This window comes from Thalassophryne amazonica, chromosome 11, assembly GCF_902500255.1.
Source record: "Thalassophryne amazonica chromosome 11, fThaAma1.1, whole genome shotgun sequence".
Lineage (NCBI taxonomy): Eukaryota > Metazoa > Chordata > Actinopteri > Batrachoidiformes > Batrachoididae > Thalassophryne > Thalassophryne amazonica.
The window spans coordinates 28647142-28668110 of NC_047113.1; the positions used below are offsets into that span (position 1 = coordinate 28647142).

Below are 20969 nucleotides of genomic sequence, written 5' to 3' on the forward strand. Positions count from 1 at the left end.
CAATGCTCTCTCAAGGCACTTCATATGAGGTCAGTTCTTACCAAGCCCCCTTGAACAAGCACACAGGTGACAGTGGTAAGAAAAAACTCCCTCTGATGATGTTAAGCAAAAAACCTCAAGCAGACCAGACTCAGGGGGTTGACCCACTGCTTAGGCCATTCTAACAGTTACAAGTTTTTACAAAGTTTTGCCAAGCTGAAGAAACAGGAAACAGAAAAACCAGAATAGCTTCAAAAACAAAGTGCATTATTGAGGTGAGCATGAAGTCACTGGTGCCACAAGCAGAGCGTTGTGAGATAAGTCCAGTGCCCTGGGGTGCAGGGCCATCACCTCATCAGTGTCACCCCTGTAAGAACTGTCTACATGGAAGACTGCATTCGAAAGCAGACTGCAGTGGCTCAGAGAAGTCACCCTCAGCAAGATGGTCCATGGGCCATTGCGTCAGCTTCAGCCAGAGCATCTCCTGGTCAGTCCAGCACCTTGGATATTTCCTCAGTGCCTCAGACAGTAAGGTAAACAATAGAATCAGTCAGACGGAAATAAATGCACCTAAGGTATGGGTTCACCAACAATAAACAATAAATCAACAACGTGAATACTAAGGTAACTCCCAGCAGCTAGCCCTGAGCTTCACTAACAGACCCAGAATTTAGGTGAAGTGAGGTCGAGACCTGTTCCGTTGCTAATAAGATGAATTAAATGGATGGGAAGCATAGTTCCATACAATGCCTGTACGCTAGCCATATGAGAGGGAAAATAGTCTGGACCTGAATGTCTCTGCAGAATCTGATTGTTTTATTTCTGCAGGGAGATCAGTCCACAAAACAGGTGCATGATAAGAGAAGGCCCTGTGGCCTGCAGACTTTTTATTCACCCTAGGGACACAAAGTAGTCCGGTGCCATGAAAACGCAGAGCGCTGTTTCTTGTCAAAATTCTGGTAGCAGCATTTTGAACCAATTGGAGACCCCTAATGCTGGACTGCAGTAAACCAGAGAGTAGAACATTGTAGTCATACAGTCTAGAAGAGACATGTATGACACACGAGTGTAGGTAAAACATTACCTGGTCAAACTGATGTCTGTGTCTAACTGGACTAAGGACCATCATTTTGGTCTTGTCTGAATTTAACAGTGAAAAATTGCTGGACATCCAGCTTTTCACTGACGCAAACCAGTCCTCTAAAATTTTTACGTGTATGATATTACCAGCAGTTATCAGCATGTACAACTGAGTGTCATCAGCATAGCAGTGAAAAGTAATCCCATAATCCCATAATGCTGCGGTATGTGCCCAAGGGGTGCTACATAAAGGGAGGAAAGCAGGGGGCCTAAGAGGGACCCCTGTGGTACATTGTATTTCATGGCAACAAGGTTAGAGGTGGTGTTGTTGTACTGTACAGGATACAGTGACTGGTTAGGTAAGATTAATAATTTCCAGTACAGTAGGTCCAAGAGTAGGCCACAGCTTCTTAAACAGTTTTGTAAAAAGACAAGTAAAGGATATTTTTTTAATTTAAAATTATTTTAAATTTAAAAAGTACTTGTCCTTAATTTATCTTTTCCAGGCAATCGGTTTCCATGTTTTTGTTTTTTTAAAGTAAAGTAATTTTATCAGGTTTTACAGTGTTGCTCTGACATTAACATTTTGCTACACAGCTCGAAGTCTAAAGAAAAAGGATGAGGAATCAATGGCTGTTCCCCTATACACCATCTACTGGATGCTAGTCTAGGCTAATAAGTTTGAAAACCCTGATTTTTGTGAAATAGAGAATCATATATATTGCTTATCTCAAGAGAAGGCAGAGAAGCATGAATCTGCAACCTCAACACTATATGACACTAAATCCTACACACTGAAGCTTTAAGCTGGCTAGGATTTGATTTTGTTAGAGAATATCTGTGCTAATTTCTTATTTTATGTTAGTTATCAAGTGTTTGCTTTTGTTATCTGTTTAAAAGTGTCTGGAACCTGGTTTAAAGTGTCAACAAGTTAAGTTTCACTTCCACTGTGCATGAGCAGGTTTCAGATAAAGGGAGGGCTCCCCCTGTCTTTGAGAGCCAGTAACATATAGACTAAACCACACCCATTGTAACGCCCACATTATATAAGAGTGTTGTACAACCCATTTTTGGGTCCCCTCACAAGATGGATGCTGTCTGTGGGGACCCCAGTCCGGTTTCAGTGTGACCTTGAATAAATTCAAAATGAGGAATATATCAATGTGGTTCTTTGTAAAGGGCAGTAAATTACGTAAAGAGCCAGGGGAAAATACAGTTTTAATGCAATTTTTATAACATAGAAATGAATGAATAAATAAATAAATAACTGCTTTCAGTGATGAAAACCAGCATGTTTAAGTGTGTATATTAGTACTTGAATAGTTCAGTTGTAAATGCATTCAAAAACAGTTGGATTAAAAATGGGTCTGGTTTCTTCCCACATTGATGAATGTCAATTCTTGTCAGCGAGCACAACTGCAAAATACTCCCTCCTCAGTTGCTGCTTCCATTTAAAATAAGCACGATTGTTTAATAAATGCCGTATTGCATAGTGTATCATACCAGACATGCGAGAGGCCATCAAGGCTGAAAAATGACTCAAAAAAGCCACAACATCTGTAACGTTTCAAACTCCATTTTATCACATTGTGGGAGCTATGTTGCCAGGACAGTCATACTTGGCACAGTTCAAGACAACTCAGTCTAGCGTGAGTACACCCTGATGATCTGTGCAGCTCTATGATTGTATGAATTGGGATGACCGTGACACCTTTTGTGAACCTTTTGCCGTTAGATTATCCAAGAGCTGTCCCTGGTCGTAGGAACAAAACTTGAAAATATTTCTGCAATAATAAATATCTCTGTATGACAGCATGAAGATGTTATTTTATTGTTTGATAGGAGGGAGAAGACAGAAATACAAGAAGCCTGTATAAATTGTTTGCAAACAAAAAGCCAGACTTTACATGGACCTGCCTGGACATGTCCCACTGTGCTAACATTGCTCTTTAAACTAATATATATAAAATAATATTGTCAGATTTTTATGTTAAAAGTTGCCAACTTGGCCCAAAATAGGGGGTTCACTGGTTCTCACCTGTATCTATCAGAATATATCATTTCAAATTTAATATGCAGTATAGCTCTAACACTGACTTACTCCGTTACATCAAATGGATGCCCTTCTAATCACAGGAGTTTCTATGTCCTATGATGATGTAAGTGGTATTTCCAGTGCTTTTCAGTTAATATTATTTTGGAGAGAAACACTGAATATGATGTCAAACTGTGAGAAAATCAATGCGATCAATGCACACCATACTTTGTTTTTTTTTCCTAACTCCCCCTACTCACAGGTTTATGGGTAACAATGAAGGCTCTGATTGGGGACATTGTTCAGATCAGAAAGGAATACCCTCATCTGGTGGACCGTAGCACAGTAGTCGCACGAAAGCTGGGTTTCCCAGAGATCATCATGCCCGGAGATGTTCGTAACGACATCTACCTGACCCTCCAGGGTGGAGACTTTGACAAGTACAACAAAACCACACAGAAAAATGTGGAGGTCATCATGTGGGTCTGTGATGAAGAAGGCAAGGTCATACAGGTCAGTAACATAAAGATAAGGACACGAGAGACAGTATGAAATGGAAAGAGACATATGTGTGTGAGTGTGTGCCGTGTATGAAGAGTCATAGGGTTAGTGAGCACTAACTCACCCTCTCATTTTCAGGATTACAGTAGAATAAATCTTTGACATTAGGAGTTCTATATGCCAAATATTCTCAACATCGTGGCAAGAGATTAGAGCAGCATTACTTTTCTGATAGTCAATTCCCTGTTGTTTCCTCACCAAAAACAGATTAGTTGAAAAATGTATTTAAAAAAATGCAGGGTAATCTTCAGTGATCTGGTGTATCTTTTTCCCAGAATGAAAATCTGTCTTGAAATACATCTCACACACACACACACACACACACACACACACACACACACACACACACACACACACACACACACAGAAAATCCTTCAGCTCAGTGTAACACATTTTTCTTTCACGCTTTGTCTGCTAGAACTCCATCTGTCTGGGAGCAGGTGACAAGGCAGTTAGTGAGTACAGATCAGTCATTTACTACCAAATCAAACAACCGCGCTGGATGGAGACATTTAAGGTATGTGTGCTGTACATAGCTTAAACAAATCCGCAACAAGATATAAAGATGTTTTCAGTACTTCACCGCCACAATCTAATTTATTTGACATTGCTTGATGCCACCTAGTGAACTCACTAACATTACAGCTTTAATGCATTTCTTATCCCCAGGACAGTAGCTGTGTATGCAGAAAATCACATTTCAATGTATCATCTAGGTCCTGAATTGTAGTCATTCATGTGTTTTAGACAGTAACCTCTGATTTGGCCTTAGACCTGGACATGACCTTCTTTGCAGGAGGATGCTCCACATAGTTTATCCCCCAAGATTGATTGAAATTGTTCTTTGGATTTTGAATATATCACTGCAAACAGTAAAAGATGACCTCAGATTTGTCACTGCCCTATGATCTGCGACTCTTACCTCTGACTTCAATGTGACGTGTTTTGTGAGAAGATGATCCACAGAGTTCATCCACCAAGTTTGATTGAAATTGTGCTTTACTTTTTGAATATATTGCCATAGACAATAGATAATGACCTCTGATTTCGCCTTGATATTTGATCTATGACTTTCCATGAACTGTGTTCTCAGAGATCTGTCCATTGAGTTTAACCACCAAGTTTCCTTTAAATTGCTCTTCGCCTTTTGAAGATATGATCATTGATGCATTTTATGAACTTGACAAGGCCTGTGTTGTGAGAAAACTGTTGACAAAGTTTTTTTTCCCCACCAACTTTTATTGAAATTCCCCTTTGCATTTTAATGATATCACCATAGCCAGACAGATAAACAAACAGTGGCATGACCATTACATAGTCTGTTCCTATGAGGCTAATAATTGGAAATATACTTCCATACACTGCTTTGAATTTCCATACAATTTGGTTATATTTGCAGTTTTATTTTTTTACTCGAATCATGAGATCAAGAGTGTGACTATAAATTTTTGGTTTTGTATTACAAGAGAGTGTCAGTGTTTTTATATTTGAAAATAATGAGATGTCCTCCAGGTGGCAGTCCCTTTGGAAGAAATGCACAGAATTCATTTACGCTTCATGTTCAGGCACCGCTCTTCACAAGAATGTGAGTATCAGACTCTATCCCTCTGTCTGCTCTCTTCATACTTCAGCACATTTTTGCTCCTCTTCTCTTGTCCCCCGAGCATAATATGTCACTGAATGATTGGAAGCAATTTGGAAAATAACCCAAAGCATCATTACACACACTTGATTATACAAATCAGTAGTCTTTCTTCCTCACATGCCTGCTTCTGCTTCTTTTTCATTTTCCCTGGTGTGTGTTTCCCTTGTATTTACTTCAGTCTGTTTGCTCATCCATTTCCTCCTCTTGCAGCCAAGGACAAGAGTGAGAAGAACTTTGCTATGGCATTTGTGCGTCTAATGAAGGAGGACGGTACAGTTCTGCAGGATGGACTACATGACCTTGTAGTCTTCAAGGTCAGAATCACAAGCAGAAACAAAATTGATGCCAGCATTTCTTGACAGCTTATTGCAAAATTAATTAACTACAGTAGAGATAAGTTAAAGTTGAAGGATCTCAGGCTTCACTGTTTTCAGTGTTTTGCATTAGACACCCTGACCAGGAGCAAAGCCTGGGGCCAGGTCACATGGGCCCTTCTAAAAGCTGACCTGCCTCAAGTCAGGTCAGGTCTGGAAGCATCCACCATGTTATGGAACTGCTTTGTGTTGTGATTAATAACCACTCAGGCAGGCCCCTGGACCATCCCCACCTCGCAAAGATCTCAGTCTATCCGCTGCATACAAGTGATACGTGGCCACCGCTTGACAATTTGGAGTTTTTCATGTTAGATAATATCTGTGCTAATTCCTTATTTTATGCTAGTGATCAAATATTTGCCTTTGTTATCTGTTTGGAGTTTTAAAACCTGGTTAAAAGTGTAACTATGAGTTAAGTTTCACTTTCAACACGCATGTGCAAGTGCCAGACACAGGAAGACCTCCCCCTGTTGGTGAGACCTAGTAACATTAGAAATGTGAGACTAAACCACACCCGCTGTGACGTCCACATGGTATAAACAGTGTTGTATGACTCATTTTAGGGGCCTTTCACAAGATGGACACTGTCTGTGAGGGTCCCAATCCAGTTTTCATTGTGACCTTTAATAAATCCAAAACTGAGGAATACAGTGGTTTGGATCTTGGTAAGGGGCAGTAAATTACATAAAGCGCTGTGAGAAATTACACTCACGTCCACAGCACAGAGGCTTTTGTGAACAGGCTCATGCTCAGCGAAGCACACCACTTGGACAGCCCAGTCTCATGCTTTTATTTCGTGCTCCTATCACAAAATGAGTCACATTTTTGTGACACGTTTTTTTATTTGACTATTTCTATCCCTGCCCCTTCCCCTAACCCTAACCATAACCCCCACAGACCCCCCGCTTCACCCCACATTTTGTGATAAGATAAATGGACTGCATTTATATAAATTAACTGCATTTATATAGCACTTTTTTATCTACATCAGATGCTCAAAGCGCTTTACAATAATGCCTCACATTCACCCGATGTCAGGGTGCTGCCATACAATGTGCTCACTACACACCGGGAGCAACTAAGGGATTAAGGACCTTGCCCAAGGGCCGTTAGTGATTTTCCGGTCAGACTGAGATACAGTCACGAAATGAATTTGCGCTCCCACCCCGAAAAGTGCCACATTTTTGTGATGGCATCACAAACGAATAAATGAATTTACTTTTCATGATAGCATCTCGAAATGGTGTGAGACTGGGCTGACTTGCACATAATACCATTTATTTATTTAACCAGGTTAGTTCCATTGAGATCGAGACCTCTTTTTCAAGGGAGTCCAGGGCATTTATAAAGTTTCCAATTCACCTAACCTGCATGTCTTTAAATGTGGGAGGAAACCGGAGTACCCGGAGGAAACCCACGCAAATACGGGGAGAACATGCAAACTCCAAACAGAAAGGCCACAGGTAGGAATCAAACCCATGACCTTCTTGATGTGAGGCAACAGTGTTAACCACTAATCCACTGTCCTGCCAAGCTGATGATTCCTTCCAGTGCAAATTCTAAGCCTCATCTTGTCCTGGGCACATTGTTAAACTGCATTTGGGATTGTATAGGTTGTACTGTAGCCTACCAGTAACTTCGTTTTGGGGGTCAGTGGTGGGATCAGCACAACAGCCACTGTGAAACACTGCTCAAAGCTCATCACCAGAAAATACATTCTCTTGTTTCTGCGATTCATGGGATTAACCCTGCTGCTCTCCTTCATCTGAAGTTGGAATCTCTCATAAAAAGGATGAGGAAAGCCATTTGGTGTCTCATCCTTTGAAAAGAAGACACTTGAACACTGGTGGTCTTGTCTCTGGAGGGTGGCAATTGGTGTGGTCCTGAGGGGTCATCCATTGTACGGTGACACCCAGGTCCAACCTCGATGTGATTCATGTAGGCGGTCATATGGAACATCATTTCTCTCAGCTTCCAATTGGGAGTCATAAATTTTATTGTCGATGTCAATAGTTGACCAAAAGTTTGTAAGTGTCAGCAGCTATGATTGCAACTTCACAGCAAGAAGGTTGTTTGTTCTGGAGGCCAATCTGTATGGATTTTTCATGGTTCCTCTGTGTCTACAGCTCTTTGCCACACTCCACAAATGGAAATTCTAAGTTGACCTTGAGTGTAAGTGGTTGTCTGTTTGTATATGTTGGCTCTGTGATGGATGGGGATCTCACCCCGTTAGCTGGAATAAGCTCCACCGCCTCCAACCCCTTGTAGGATAAAACACATTTTAATGATAGTAGAACACATTTTTCCTTTCACAAAATATCCTAAATTTAAAAAAGGAAAAAAAGAGAAAAGAAAATGCTGAATTTGCCCCTGAGGCCTTTGAGCTTCTGTAACTTAAATGGTAGGTAAGGTTGTTCATTAACCAAACGGTTGCTTGATTCATTGTTGTATTTTGTAGTTCCCTTGAGCAAGACACAAAAAACAAACAAATAACACTGCTGAACCCAACCAGACTAAATCTAAAAGAAGTAGAAATACAAGATCAACTACAAATTGTTACTCAAGACTGAAGCTTATTGAACCGTGGCAGTGAAATGATTCTTTTTCCATTTGATTCTGCATTTTTTAACAGGCATAAATGAATGTCAAAGGTTATTGTAACTGCACTAAGTCTAATGCCATGTCTTCTGAATTCTGTAGAAAGTCATTTTTCAGCCATGTTACAAAAGCTCACATTTAGTAATTGCAGTGACTTTATGAATCAGTGAAGCACAGTTACTTATTATCACATATCAGAAACATCATCATTCTAACGAGTGTTACACAAAAGAGTGGATTTAGAGATGTGTGTGTACAGCTCCTGCTGTCATGAAAACAGACCTAAATATATAAGTAAGAGGTGGGGGCACTGGGGAAGGGGGGTGCATATAGAAACCTAGACAGGATGATTGAAGCCAAACAGATTTACTGCCAAAATACTTAGAGCAAAGATTGAGTTTTGTTAGTGATTAAATGCCAAATGCAGTGACGATTAATTACTCATGATTCATTCAAAGACCAAATAAATGCCCCCGTGTGCCCTCGTCCTAGATTATATCTCATTATCTTGGCGTTCCTCTTGCTCACTGTGCTCCTCATGATTTCAGTCTCTGGTTCCATTATTTTTACTCCCACACACCAGATGATTTAACTTATTATTACATCCCAGTTTAGCATTAAAGAGCTTAACGTTCAGCCTTCACTTAAAACCAGAGAATATGACCAGGAATATGTGTAATTATACATAGTAAGCATCATTAATTGTTCTGTAAAATTGAATAGAGTGTCTGGATTTGCAACTGTCCTGGATCTAAGGTCCAGGGTTTCAATGAATCCCTGGACTCAGCCATCACAAGTGTTTCTGTATGCAGTAAAAGTGTGTTGAAGTTTTGAGACGTTCTCTTGTCTTTGAAGTGACATTTATGTCTCTGGGTTCTTGAGATTGAGAGACACCTGCAAAACCCTTATGGAGTAATGAGGTCACTGGATAGAGGTCTTTGGTAATGCCAATATCTTTGTAAGAGAATGAAGGTCCAAGTCTTTAAGGTCCTGGTACTTCCTGTCTTACTGTATGGTTATGAGACTTGGACAGTAACTGGTGACCTATAGTGATACCTGCTTGTTGTTGGTATCAGGTCCCTTTTGGAGGATCCTTGGGTACTGATGGGAAGACTTTGTTCAAATGAATGGTTTCTTAGGGAGAACCAGAAGAGGCCTATCAATTGCACTGTCATCAGCTATGACAGTTTGGCCATATGGTAAATGGACTGCATTTATATAGCGATTTTCCATCTGCATCAGATGCTCAAAGCTCTTTACAATTATGCCTCAGATTCCCCCATTTACATAGACATACTCACACGCTGATGACAGCGTGCTACCATGCAGGGCGCTCACTACACACTAGGAGCAATTCAGGGATTAAGGACCTTGCCCAAGGGCCCTTAGTGATTTTCCAGTCAGGCTGGGGTTTGAACCGAGGATCCTCTGGTCTGAAGTCCAATGCTTAACCACTAGACCATCACCTCCCCCACAATGTGATGTGTTTCTCTGTATATGGTCCTACACTGAGACACCTGCATGCTGGCGTCTCAGTGTAGGACCTCAACAGCTGGAGACAACCAAGAGGATGCCTACTTTTCCCCTGGCTGCGGCAGATACGTAGATAATTAACTTTGAAAGGTGGTGATGAATTGGTTGTCTGTCTGAGTGTTTCCCATCCAGGACCTAGGATGGTTCTGTGGTGTGATGGATTCAACAAGGTGGAGCAGCAGCACCTTAGAGATAGGGTGAGGAGCTCGGTCACTTGGGAGGAGCTCGTAGTCAAGCCGCTGCACCTCCACGTCGAAAGGAGTCAGTTGAGGTGGCTCGGGCATCTTTTCCGGATGCCCCCTGGACGCCTCGCTGGAGAGGTGTTCCGGGCACATCCCATTGGGAGGAGGCCCCGGGGAAGACCCAGGACACGCTGGAGGGACTACATCTCTTGGCTGGCTTGGGAACACCTTGGGGTTCCCCCGGAGGAGCTGGGGGAGGTGTGTGTGGATCAGGAGGTCTGGGCGGCTTTGCTTGAGCTGCTGCCCCCGCGACCCGACTCCGAATAAAGCGGAAGAAAATGGATGGATGGATGGATGGATGGATGGAGCAGCAGCACCGACCTGACTTGTAAAATGCACATTTCACATTGACAACAATGTACAGTAGTCAGATTTTTTTTTTTTTTATTGATTTATACAAAGTTATGAGTTCACACTGTGAAGGTTTTGCAGAGGCAAGGATTGGTGGTGTGGAACTGAATCAGTCCTTGTGTGTCTCAGTTCATTTCCAGCCTTATAAATCACTGCCAGCATATCAGATCAAACTTTCTGTCTGTATTCATCCCCCAGGTTTGCATTAAGGCCATTTCTTATAAATGTTGGTGTTGCCCACTTGTGCTGCTGAAATTATGCTCTTATTTTGTTGTCACAGGGTGACAGTAAACGCATGGAGGATGTGAACTGTTACTTGTCACTGCCTCCCACCCGTCATCACCATGGCGACCTTCACAGGGGCACAGCGATCAGCCGCAGCTCCAGCAGTGTGTCTGGGAGCGGAGGAAGCCTGTCAGTCAGTTCTAGGGACACCTTCACCATCTCCACCCTGGTCTGCTCCACCAAGCTCACCCAGAATGGTAGGAATGAGTTTCTCATTTTTTGGGGGGGGGTTTAGAGATGCATCAGGGTTGTGGTGAGAACTGGAGAATATCCTGCTTCAAAGACTGATCTGGCATTGAGGGTATCAATGATTTGCTCATGCCATCTGTTTGTCCCGGCCTCTGGCCTTCATCTCCTTGCTGTCCTTTCAGGGTATTTGTCACTGCAATCACTAGACTTCATGATCTGACAATTTTGTTTTGTGTAATTTTATTTGGTAGTATGTCCAAAGCTGATGGTCACCCACTGAGTCTGGGCTGCTTGAGGTTTCTTCCTTGAATCAAAAATTGGTCCCTGTCATCTGTCAACCAATGTGCTTGTTCATGTGGTGGGAAAGGTTTAAACATTACTTGTTTACAGCTCCTCCGGACAACTTTTGTTGTGGTTTTGGTGCTGTATAAATAAATTGTGGATCGAATGCTTGCATCCCAGGCTGTGATTATTAGTTCAATCCCAGTATGAGACATAAAATGATGAAGAAGTTTGAAATGAAAAACTGTTAAGGTGAAAAAATACAAACATTTGTCTCGGAAGATATGAGACCACACAAAGAAAATAGATCACTGATTGGCAGTGCAATTGCTTGAGTACAATTACACTGAGGTCTGTCTCAAAGCTAAATGCTTGAAAGATTTAGATGTCATGCTTCAACAACTTGATTGTTCCAAATGGGTTAAATATTTTGCAGCTAAACCACACTATAACAGCACAAAAGACAATTCATTCAAGCTAAATCAAACTGCTATGCCGTGGCAAAGGAAGTAGTTTCCTGTGCACACTTGCCCAAGAACACAGATATGCTAAAGCCCCATTTTCATTTTCATGGATGTACATCTCGAAAGCTCATGTTTTAAAACCTTGGATACCTTAGAGGGTCTGGAAGGGTGGCAGTAATCAGTAGCTGTGGTGTTTTTTAAAACCATGGCTGGATTTCCAAGTTGTCTGAAAATTCCTTTTTCTTATCATGAACTTTGAGATACTTTGATGATAGCTTGCATTTCCATGTGGCCTGTCACATTTTTGTCGATGCCAGAACATGACTGGAAGTGTCAAAGCGACATGTACGAGGTCTATTAGAAAAGTATCCGACCTTACGTGAAGATCAAGACAGCTCACAAATGTCAAAATGCACCAGTCCCTATGATGTTGTGCAAAAACAACAGTAGCTTGAATGTAGTATAACCATAAATTACCCACGGTACAGTATACGAGGTCTATTAGAAAAGTATCCGACCTTATTATTTTTTTCAAAAACCAGATGGATTTGAATCACGTGTGATTGTGTCAGACAAGCTTGAACCCTCGTGCGCATGCGTGAGTTTTTCCACGCCTGTCGGCTGCGTCATTCGCCTGTGAGCAGGCTTTGAGTGAGGAGTGGTCCAGCCCCCTTGTCGTTGTTTCATTGCCAGGAAATGGCGGAATGATTTGGTCTTTTTTTCCATCAGAATTTTTTCAGAAACTGTTAGAGACTGGCAGCTGGAAACCATTAGAAAAATGTATCTGGCTTTCGGTGAAAATGTTACGGGCTTGGTAGAGAATAAGGACTGTTACTGTCGCTTTAAGGACGGCCCCCAGCAGCTGTGGGGCGCGCCGTGCTCCGAAGCTGCCATCGACAGGCTGAACGACCATTTCATTTCTAAACGGATGGCTGTCTGGATCTGTGACCATCGTGTGCCATTTCTCTGGTTATCACAAGAGCTGGACATCAACCATTTTCCGGCAGATTTCACTTTTAACAAGAGATTTTGTCATGGAAAGCCGAGCGGAGGCTTTGCGTGTCACGATGGATTTGCTACTGGAGCGAGACAAAACCACCTCCGTTTTGGTCTCACAGGACGGCTTTGAGATGGCGTTCAGACAGCTGTTGGCAGTTTTTCCATCGAGTGATTTTCCAAGAAATTGTGGATATGCCTGGACATGCCAGAACATGTCCCGTGAGGCTTCATCACGGCGTTGCTTTGTGCCATGCGGCACCGCCGCGACGAGCGAAGCCTCCGCTCCTCTTTCCATGACAAAAACTCCTGTAACAGTGGAATGTGCCGTTCATTTCTGGACCCTGTGTTTTATCCGGGACGTTGTCTGACTAGCACAGGAATTGTGAAAAGACGTGGACATCAGCACTTTTTCGGCACATTGAGACAGACGTGCGGAGGAATTCCGCGTGTCGCGGCGGTGCCGCTGGCGCAAAGCAATGCCGTGATGAAGTAACAGTAACAGTCCTTATTCTCTACCAAGCCCGTAACATTTTCACCGAAAGCCAGATACATTTTTCTAATGGTTTCCAGCTGCCAGTCTCTAATAGTTTCTGAAAAAAATTCTAATGGAAAAAAAGCCCAAATCATTCTGCCATTTCCTGGCAATGAAACAACGACGAGGGGGCTGGACCACTCCTCACTCAAAGCCTGCTCACAGGCGAATGACGCAACCGACAGGCGTGGAAAAACTCACGCATGCGCACGAGGGTTCAAGCTTGTCTGACACAATCACACGTGATTCAAATCCATCTGGTTTTTGAAAAAAATAATGAGGTCGGATACTTTTCTAATAGACCTCGTATACTGTACCGTGGGTAATTTATGGTTATACTACATTCAAGCTACTGTTGTTTTTGCACAACATCATAGGGACTGGTGCATTTTGACATTTGTGAGCTGTCTTGATCTTCACGTGATTGTTATATGTGTTCTATTTCTTACAATGTGGGGAAATCCCGCAGTTACATGTGCCTTGCAGTTGCGTTCAGCATTGCGGTCCGCTGACGCGGCGGTCGGCTGACAGGTGATATGTTTTAATTTATTCCCACGTGAGGACACCATGCTAACGTCCATGCTTCACTGTGAAGTTGTGCAGTGTCATATTCTACAAGCCACTACAGGTGTTCTCCAGCTGTGACTTGCGAGCACAGATATCTGAACAGCTGCCAGTCATGGGGACACGCCCACCTTTTTTTCAGACCCCGTCGGCTCACAGAAAACAAGGCTCACTCTCTGTTCCTCTATTCTGTGATTTTATTTTATGTATGTATTGTTATTTTTTTGTCCAGCATCTGTCTGATGTTTGTGTTTTTAACACCTTGCATGGACGGTCAGGTCCAGCTGTCAGTCAGTCGGCGATCAGCTGACAGGCACTGTATGTCCACAGCAAAGCGATCACACATGAAAGAGTTCACGCCTTTACCCTTATTTGTTTTATTTAATCTCCACTTTTTCTGTCCATCATGTAAACTGTAACTTACATGGTGGAAGTGACATCAGCTGGCCGGGCTGGTCGTCACACCATGCCACGTGCACAGACGCTGGCCAGCCCTCATGAGGGCATGAGCGCCCGCGCATACTTGTGCATTGCGTGTTCACCAGCTGAGTTGCAGTACATAGTGGTCAGCTGTTCCAGGAGAGCACTGCACTGGACAACGTCCAGACTATGGGACCCTCAGCCACAGCTGACAATGCTGGATTCATGGTGTGTGTGTGTGTGTTGGGGTGGGGGGGATGACGACTACACACTCCACAAGCCATGTGTGTTGGTGGGGATGACGACGACACACTCCAGAAGCCATGGCTGTTGAGGGGATGGCAACACACTCTACAAGGCATGTGTGTTGGGGGGGGCAGCGACACACTCCACAAGTCATTTGTGTGTGTGTGTGTGTGTGTGTGTGTGTGAAATGGGGGGTTCGGCACAATTACGTCCATGTCTATTGCTATTTTACGCCACACTCGTGTTGCACTTAGACAATTTTCACGGACAGCTCGAATGTGGTTGCCTGCCCTTTACTCTTGTACCTGGAGCACGCATAGCCCGCCTTCTCTAAGTGCCCAGCAAGCAGTGTTGGATGTTCATGTGTGACACCTGGAATTTGGCCTACACCTGCTGAGAGAGGGGTCGAATAGGCACTCGCAGGTCACTCGCTGTCTTTCAGCCACTGGTGTGCGTGAATGGTTGTGGCGGTTGACTTGTTTGGGGCAGCTTTAATATTTCACGAGTGGTATGCAATTCTGCCTTCGTGCGCCAGTCGGCTTCAATCGTGTTATGTGTGAAGGAGCCTTAAAAAACGTGAGCTTCCAGGATGCATATTCATGAAAGTGAGAATGGCATGGAAAGGTTTTATCTCTTTAAAGTTTCTGCCAAATTGACAAATTTATTTTCTTTTGAAATCTAGTTATTATAAAGCAGCTTTACTTCTGTGGTATATCACAAAATCACAGCAAATTTTATTGTTGGTAAAGTTGTAGATTTTTGGGGATTCCAAATGTCCCGGGACGTTGATCCAACAACAAAGCCTTCACGTTGGAAATGATCTGGTTGTTTCAGCGCGGTTTCAGCCTGTCAATCGGCGCTCGGAGTGCGCCGCGCTCTCAGACGCTGTGGGCGGTCTTTAAACCGGCTGGAGCACTCCTTAATCTGTGTAATCCCCATAAAATCGTCGCTGAAAGCCATATGAATTTTCCAAATGGTGTCCACTTGGAGGTCTCTCACAGTTTCTGGAAAAATTTGATGCAGCAAAGCTCCAAATCGTTCAGACATTTATTCGTAATAAAAATCCGACGAGAGGGGTGGACCACTGCTCACACAAAGCCTGCTCACAGGCGAATGATGCAACCGACAGGCGTCAGCTGAATTTACCCCAGGAGGACTCCAATTAAGCTGTAGAAACATCTCAAGGATGATCAGTGTAAACAGGATGCACCTGAGCTCAATTTTGAGCTTCATGAAAAGGCAGTGAATACATTAGTACATCTGATTTCTTTGTTTTTTTATTTTAATAAATTAGCAAAAATCTCCAAAAAGGTTTTTTACATTGTCATTATGGGGTATTGTGTGTCAAATTGTGAGGAAAAAAAAATCATCCACTTTTGGAATAAAGCTGTAACATAACAAAATGTGGGAAAAGTGAAGTGCTGTGAATACTTTCTGGATGCACTGCACGTCATTCAGTTATAACACGTGGGTTTAAAGTATTTCTAACATTTAATATATAGTATTTCTTCAATCTGATTTTTGTGGTTGCTATTATGTTAACATCTGAGACATCATTCTGACTGATTTCACTTTTAAAGAAACAAAAACGAAGCAGAACATTTAAAAGTCATTCCCATTTATTGATTTAACCACCAATAAACCTATAATTATTATTATTATAATTATTGTAGATGCAGTGATTCACACAATTAACAACAACAAAAATAAATAAATAAAAAGGAGGGAAAGAGTACAAGAGAGAGTACACAGCATTGCTACTCTGAATCACAAAGATCTTTCACATCATTTATTCAGAAAAACTCAAGTAGGACTCCTACGGGAACATATTTGAAGGTCATCTGCTTTAAACCTATTTCAGATGATCAATGTGCCCTCGACTTCAGAGTTTTATAATTTTCATCTTTTTTTTTTCCTATTTGCTGTGCAATGTTATTGACACAGAATGTATCATACACTTGAAAGGTATGACCTTCATTCCATGAGGAGTTTGGTATGAGTGTCTTTCATTTATATTGGTGACGCTGTCTGTTGCCTCCTGATGAACTTCAGCATCTGACAAGATGTGGTGATTGCAGCCGGGTTGCGAATGGGAGGTTTGATAATTTCACACACCTTGTGAGACACTGTTTCAATATCTTCTTTGGCTGAAACACAAATATACCATAAAAACATTTATTTTCCAGCTGAGCGTTTGATTATATGACGTGTTTCAATTTCACTTTTTGCTGTAACCAGCATCTCTGGATCTGCTGTGCATTTATCAGTTTCAAATGTGATTTTTTTGAAAGCTTTTAACTCCAACAGTATAATATCTTTCTTTCTTGTGCTTTTTCTGTAATGGGTTATTATACTCCAACTTTACGAAGAACATTGACAGATGATTGCTCGAGTTTTAGAACATTATCTCTCCTTGGTAAGAGTTGTTGATCATTTTTAAATTACAGTATTCTTTCAATTGATATATTCTCTCAGTGACTTTAGAACATATTCACAGCATAGCAGCAGTCACATTCTTCCTGCGTCATCTTTCTCGAACCTGAGTTGATGATGTGGATGGTTTTGAGGTACATCTGATGATACACTTGGCCACATCATCATCGATGTTATCTGGGATCATTGGAGTGTTTTGATCTTTCAAACATTGTACACCCTCGCGCAGTAACCCAATGATTACTTCTAGGCTTGTGCCACAGTGACCTCGCCGACCGAACGGTCCCCCCCTAAATTTCGGTCCGCCCTGCCTTCACTACGCATGCATCATTTGTGTGTCAGCCGCAGTTCACTGATTATCACCTTGTTTCTGCTTAAAACTGACTTTAGAATGATTTAAGAGGTTTTACCTTGTCATCTGATGGTTAATAATCACATTATTCCCTTTGATCTTTGGGTATAGAGAGTCAGACTCAGACAAGCTGCTGTGGTCCCAGATGACACATGCGCAGTGAAGGCAGGGTGGACCAATTTTTAGGGGGGACCGTTTGGTTTGCAACACAGGTCTGAGTGAGTCTGAGAGAGAGAGAAAAGAGATTTTACAGATAATTGAAAGAGTTATGTTTGGAAATACTTTGTGCTAATTTATACTTGGTTATGAGATAAATAAAAAAGTCTAAATTTTAGCATGATGTGCATCTTGTTCAGTAATTGAAGTAATCCAAATTCAGATTGTTACATTACTGTAATTCAACGAAATATGCTACTAGTAGCAAAAATGGCCATGTCATTTTTATTCAATAACTGATTACATTTCAAAGCAATCTGGCACAACTCTGAGGCTGAATAAAGCAATAATTATGTTGTATAAATGGCACAACCTGTGTAAATGGAAAAAATCCAGCAAGACACCTTCTCCTCTTCAGTGTGACAGCCTCAAATACACACACACACACACACACAAACCTGCCAGACAGCACGATTCACCACAAACAGGTGCGGCAGCTGTTGCTAAGGAAGCTGGTCCATCACTCTAAGGAACATTATGACACAATATTAATCACTTGTTTGCAAATACACACACACACGCACATACACACACACACACACTCTAACACACACATATGCAGGTGTGCACAGTGTTGTTTGGGGCCACCCACCAGATGTGCGTTTTGGCTTGTTGAGTCACAAATGATTGGACAGGGAATGTGAAAAACTTCCACCAGGCAGCTCTACAGAGATGTAAAAAGCTTCCCAGTGTCAACCTGGAACAGAATTAATGACCGAAATGGTGGATTTGAATGTTCCATCGAAGGTCTCACTCATCGGAGGAGAGAGGACGTGCAAAGAATGACAAATCACTCAGAGATGAACCTGGCAAACATAAATTAATATTAAATCCAACCCAGCAACATCCATTTTTTTAAAACATGGCATTAAATAGTCAGCTCACTGACGTGTTGATTCACAGTTTATCATAAAAAAGAGACATTCTTACGTGGGTAGGAGATAAATTTGACAGCTACGATGACATTTCCATTAATTACATGCTTATCCATATTTGCAGGAATTTGTGCATGGATAAAATTTGAGGGTTTTTTTGTTTGTTTGTTTTCTACCCAAACATAATGAATTTGAAAGCATATAAATAATAAATGAACATGGGTTGAAAGCACAGACTTTTCCCTTAGAGGATATGTACATCAAAGTGGGAAAACAGTGGACTGAGTACAGAAATTAGTGTACATTTTTCTGCCAAAGGTAGGAGGACAAACAAACGCAATCCAAAATCAAATTGTCATTTTTCATACTTGGTTGCAAGTCCTTGTCAGTACATGACTCCCTGAGTTCTGGAATCCACAGACACAATGATGCTCTGACAGACTTCCACAGAAGCCGTCTTCACTTCCTGTTCGTACTTTCCCTATTTTTCTTTCAGCAAGATGAATGCACAGTCACTTGGATTCAGGTCAGGTGATTGACATGGTTGCACAAAAGGTTGCTTCTCTGCTTCTGCAGAGATCTTTCATTGTGCTTCAGGTCATTGTCCATCTGCAGTGTGAGGCAGTTTTACAGCATTTGGCTCAACGTGAGCAGATAACATACAATAGCAGTGCCGTATGCATTTTAGAATTCATTCTGATGCTTTTGCCAGCAGTCACATCGTCAACACATACTAGGGAATCTGTTGCAGTGGCAGCCGTACATACTGACAATGCAACACAACCTCCACCATGTTTCACAGATCAGGAGGCAGTGTACTGAGCATGAGCATTTTATTTTGCTGTACATTTTCCTTTGTTAACTGCACAGACTTTTTGTTTTTCTAATCCCCTGCCAATAGGGGGATAGAGCAATACACAGAATCATTGATTGAAGGGCATCTGTGCATCAGGCATACTTTCTTGTGCACAGAACTTGAAAGAACAAACAAACAAAAGATCTGGGCCCATATTCACAAAGAAACTCAGAATCCTCTCAGAGAGCTCCCAACTTAGCCTAAAGATTCCTAACAAGGAATCTTAGCCTAAAGCCCTGATTGTTGTGTGGGCCGCTGAAGAGGAGGTACTGCTGGCCTACCACCACTAGAGGGCGCCCTGCCTGCAGTGCGGGCTCCAGGCACCGGAGGGCGCTGCCGCCTTACAGGAGCAGCCAGGATGACAGCTGTCACCCATCATTGGAGACAGCTGATTCCAATCAACAGGGAGGTATATCAGCAGGACGGCAGCTCCACCTCATTTGCCGAGATATCGCCTTATCAAAGAGGTAACAATCTCCGCCCAAACATACCTGTGACTACAGTTGTAATTCTTGTTGATTATTTGTAGGACAGCTGACTACCGGACAACATTTGGATAAGTACTCACCTTCCTACACTTCTTGATTGTTGTTGACGAGAGGTGGAGGTGGACTCTCCACCCTCCGTGTTGCTGGGTGCAGCCGCATCCACACCTGACTGTTTCTGTTCCTTGCCAGCAGTACCGGATCTGACGAGCGGAGGCAGTGGCCACCTGGGAATTCGGGACTTGGCGGCTCCAGTATTCCCGGGGTTCGGTGGCAGAGGAAATCGGGTTGGTTCCGGTTCGACTTGGACAGACGTCTCCTATCGTCGAGCCTGCCCACACGACACCGTTGTAATTGAACTCAGTCTCAATATTGTAATCGGTTGTGTTTGTTGTGCCTGTTTCACAACAGTAAAAACAGTGTTATTTGACTCCTCCATTGTCCGTTCATTTGCGCCCCCTGTTGTGGGTCCGTGTTCCTACACTTTCATAACACTGATACTTGCATGAATTTTATCCGCGCACTTGCACGCACTCTGCCGTGCAGGAGAGTAAAGTCATTGTAAACTCATTGGAAACCATTGAAAACTGTGCGCGGCTTCATGCAAGTGCACAAAGGCAATTTGGAAATGTTCAAAATCTCCATCACTCTTTAATTACGTGAACCTCATGTGAACATTACGCAAACAATTCAAAACACTGCGTGCGAGTGCAAGTGATTAGATCAGTGCACTAAATCACAGCGCAGCTCATCAATCAATCAATCAACTTTTTTTTTATATAGCGCCAAATCACAACAAACAGTTGCCCCAAGGCGCTTTATATTGTAAGGCAAGGCCATACAATAATTATGAAAAACCCCAACGGTCAAAACGACCCCCTGTGAGCAAGCACTTGGCAACAGTGGGAAGGAAAAACTCCCTCTTAACAGGAAGAAACCTCCAGCAGAACCAGGCTCAGGGAGGGGCAGTCTTCTGCTGAGACTGGTTGGGGCTGAGGGAAAGAACCAGGAAAAAGACATGCTGTGGAGGGGGGCAGAGATCGATCACCAATGATTAAATGAGGAGTGATGCATACAGAGCAAAAAGAGAAAGAAACAGTGCATCATGGGAACCCCCCCACAGTCTACGTCTAAAGCAGCATAACCAAGGGATAGTCCAGGGTCACCCGATCCAGCCCTAACTATAAGCCTTAGCGAAAAGGAAAGTTTTAAGCCTAATCTTAAAAGTAGAGAGGGTATCTGTCTCCCTGATCTGAATTGGGAGCTGGTTCCACAGGAGAGGAGCCTGAAAGCTGAAGGCTCTGCCTCCCATTCTACTCTTACAAACCCTAGGAACTACAAGTAAGCCTGCAGTCTGAGAGCGAAGCGCTCT

At 42.6% G+C, this 20969-nt stretch overlaps 1 protein-coding gene across 2 annotated transcripts in view; it reads left to right on the forward strand.

The window, feature by feature from the left end:
- Window positions 1-20969, forward strand: part of LOC117519806 (dedicator of cytokinesis protein 2-like) — a 406014-nt gene that overhangs the window by 31088 nt on the left and 353957 nt on the right. For both annotated transcript variants that reach the window (XM_034181049.1, XM_034181050.1), the window contains exons 13-17: window positions 3357-3607; window positions 4075-4173; window positions 5169-5241; window positions 5512-5615; window positions 10680-10881. In XM_034181049.1, the coding sequence (XP_034036940.1) occupies window positions 3357-3607; window positions 4075-4173; window positions 5169-5241; window positions 5512-5615; window positions 10680-10881 (729 nt within the window). The remainder of the gene's footprint in view (window positions 1-3356; window positions 3608-4074; window positions 4174-5168; window positions 5242-5511; window positions 5616-10679; window positions 10882-20969) is intronic.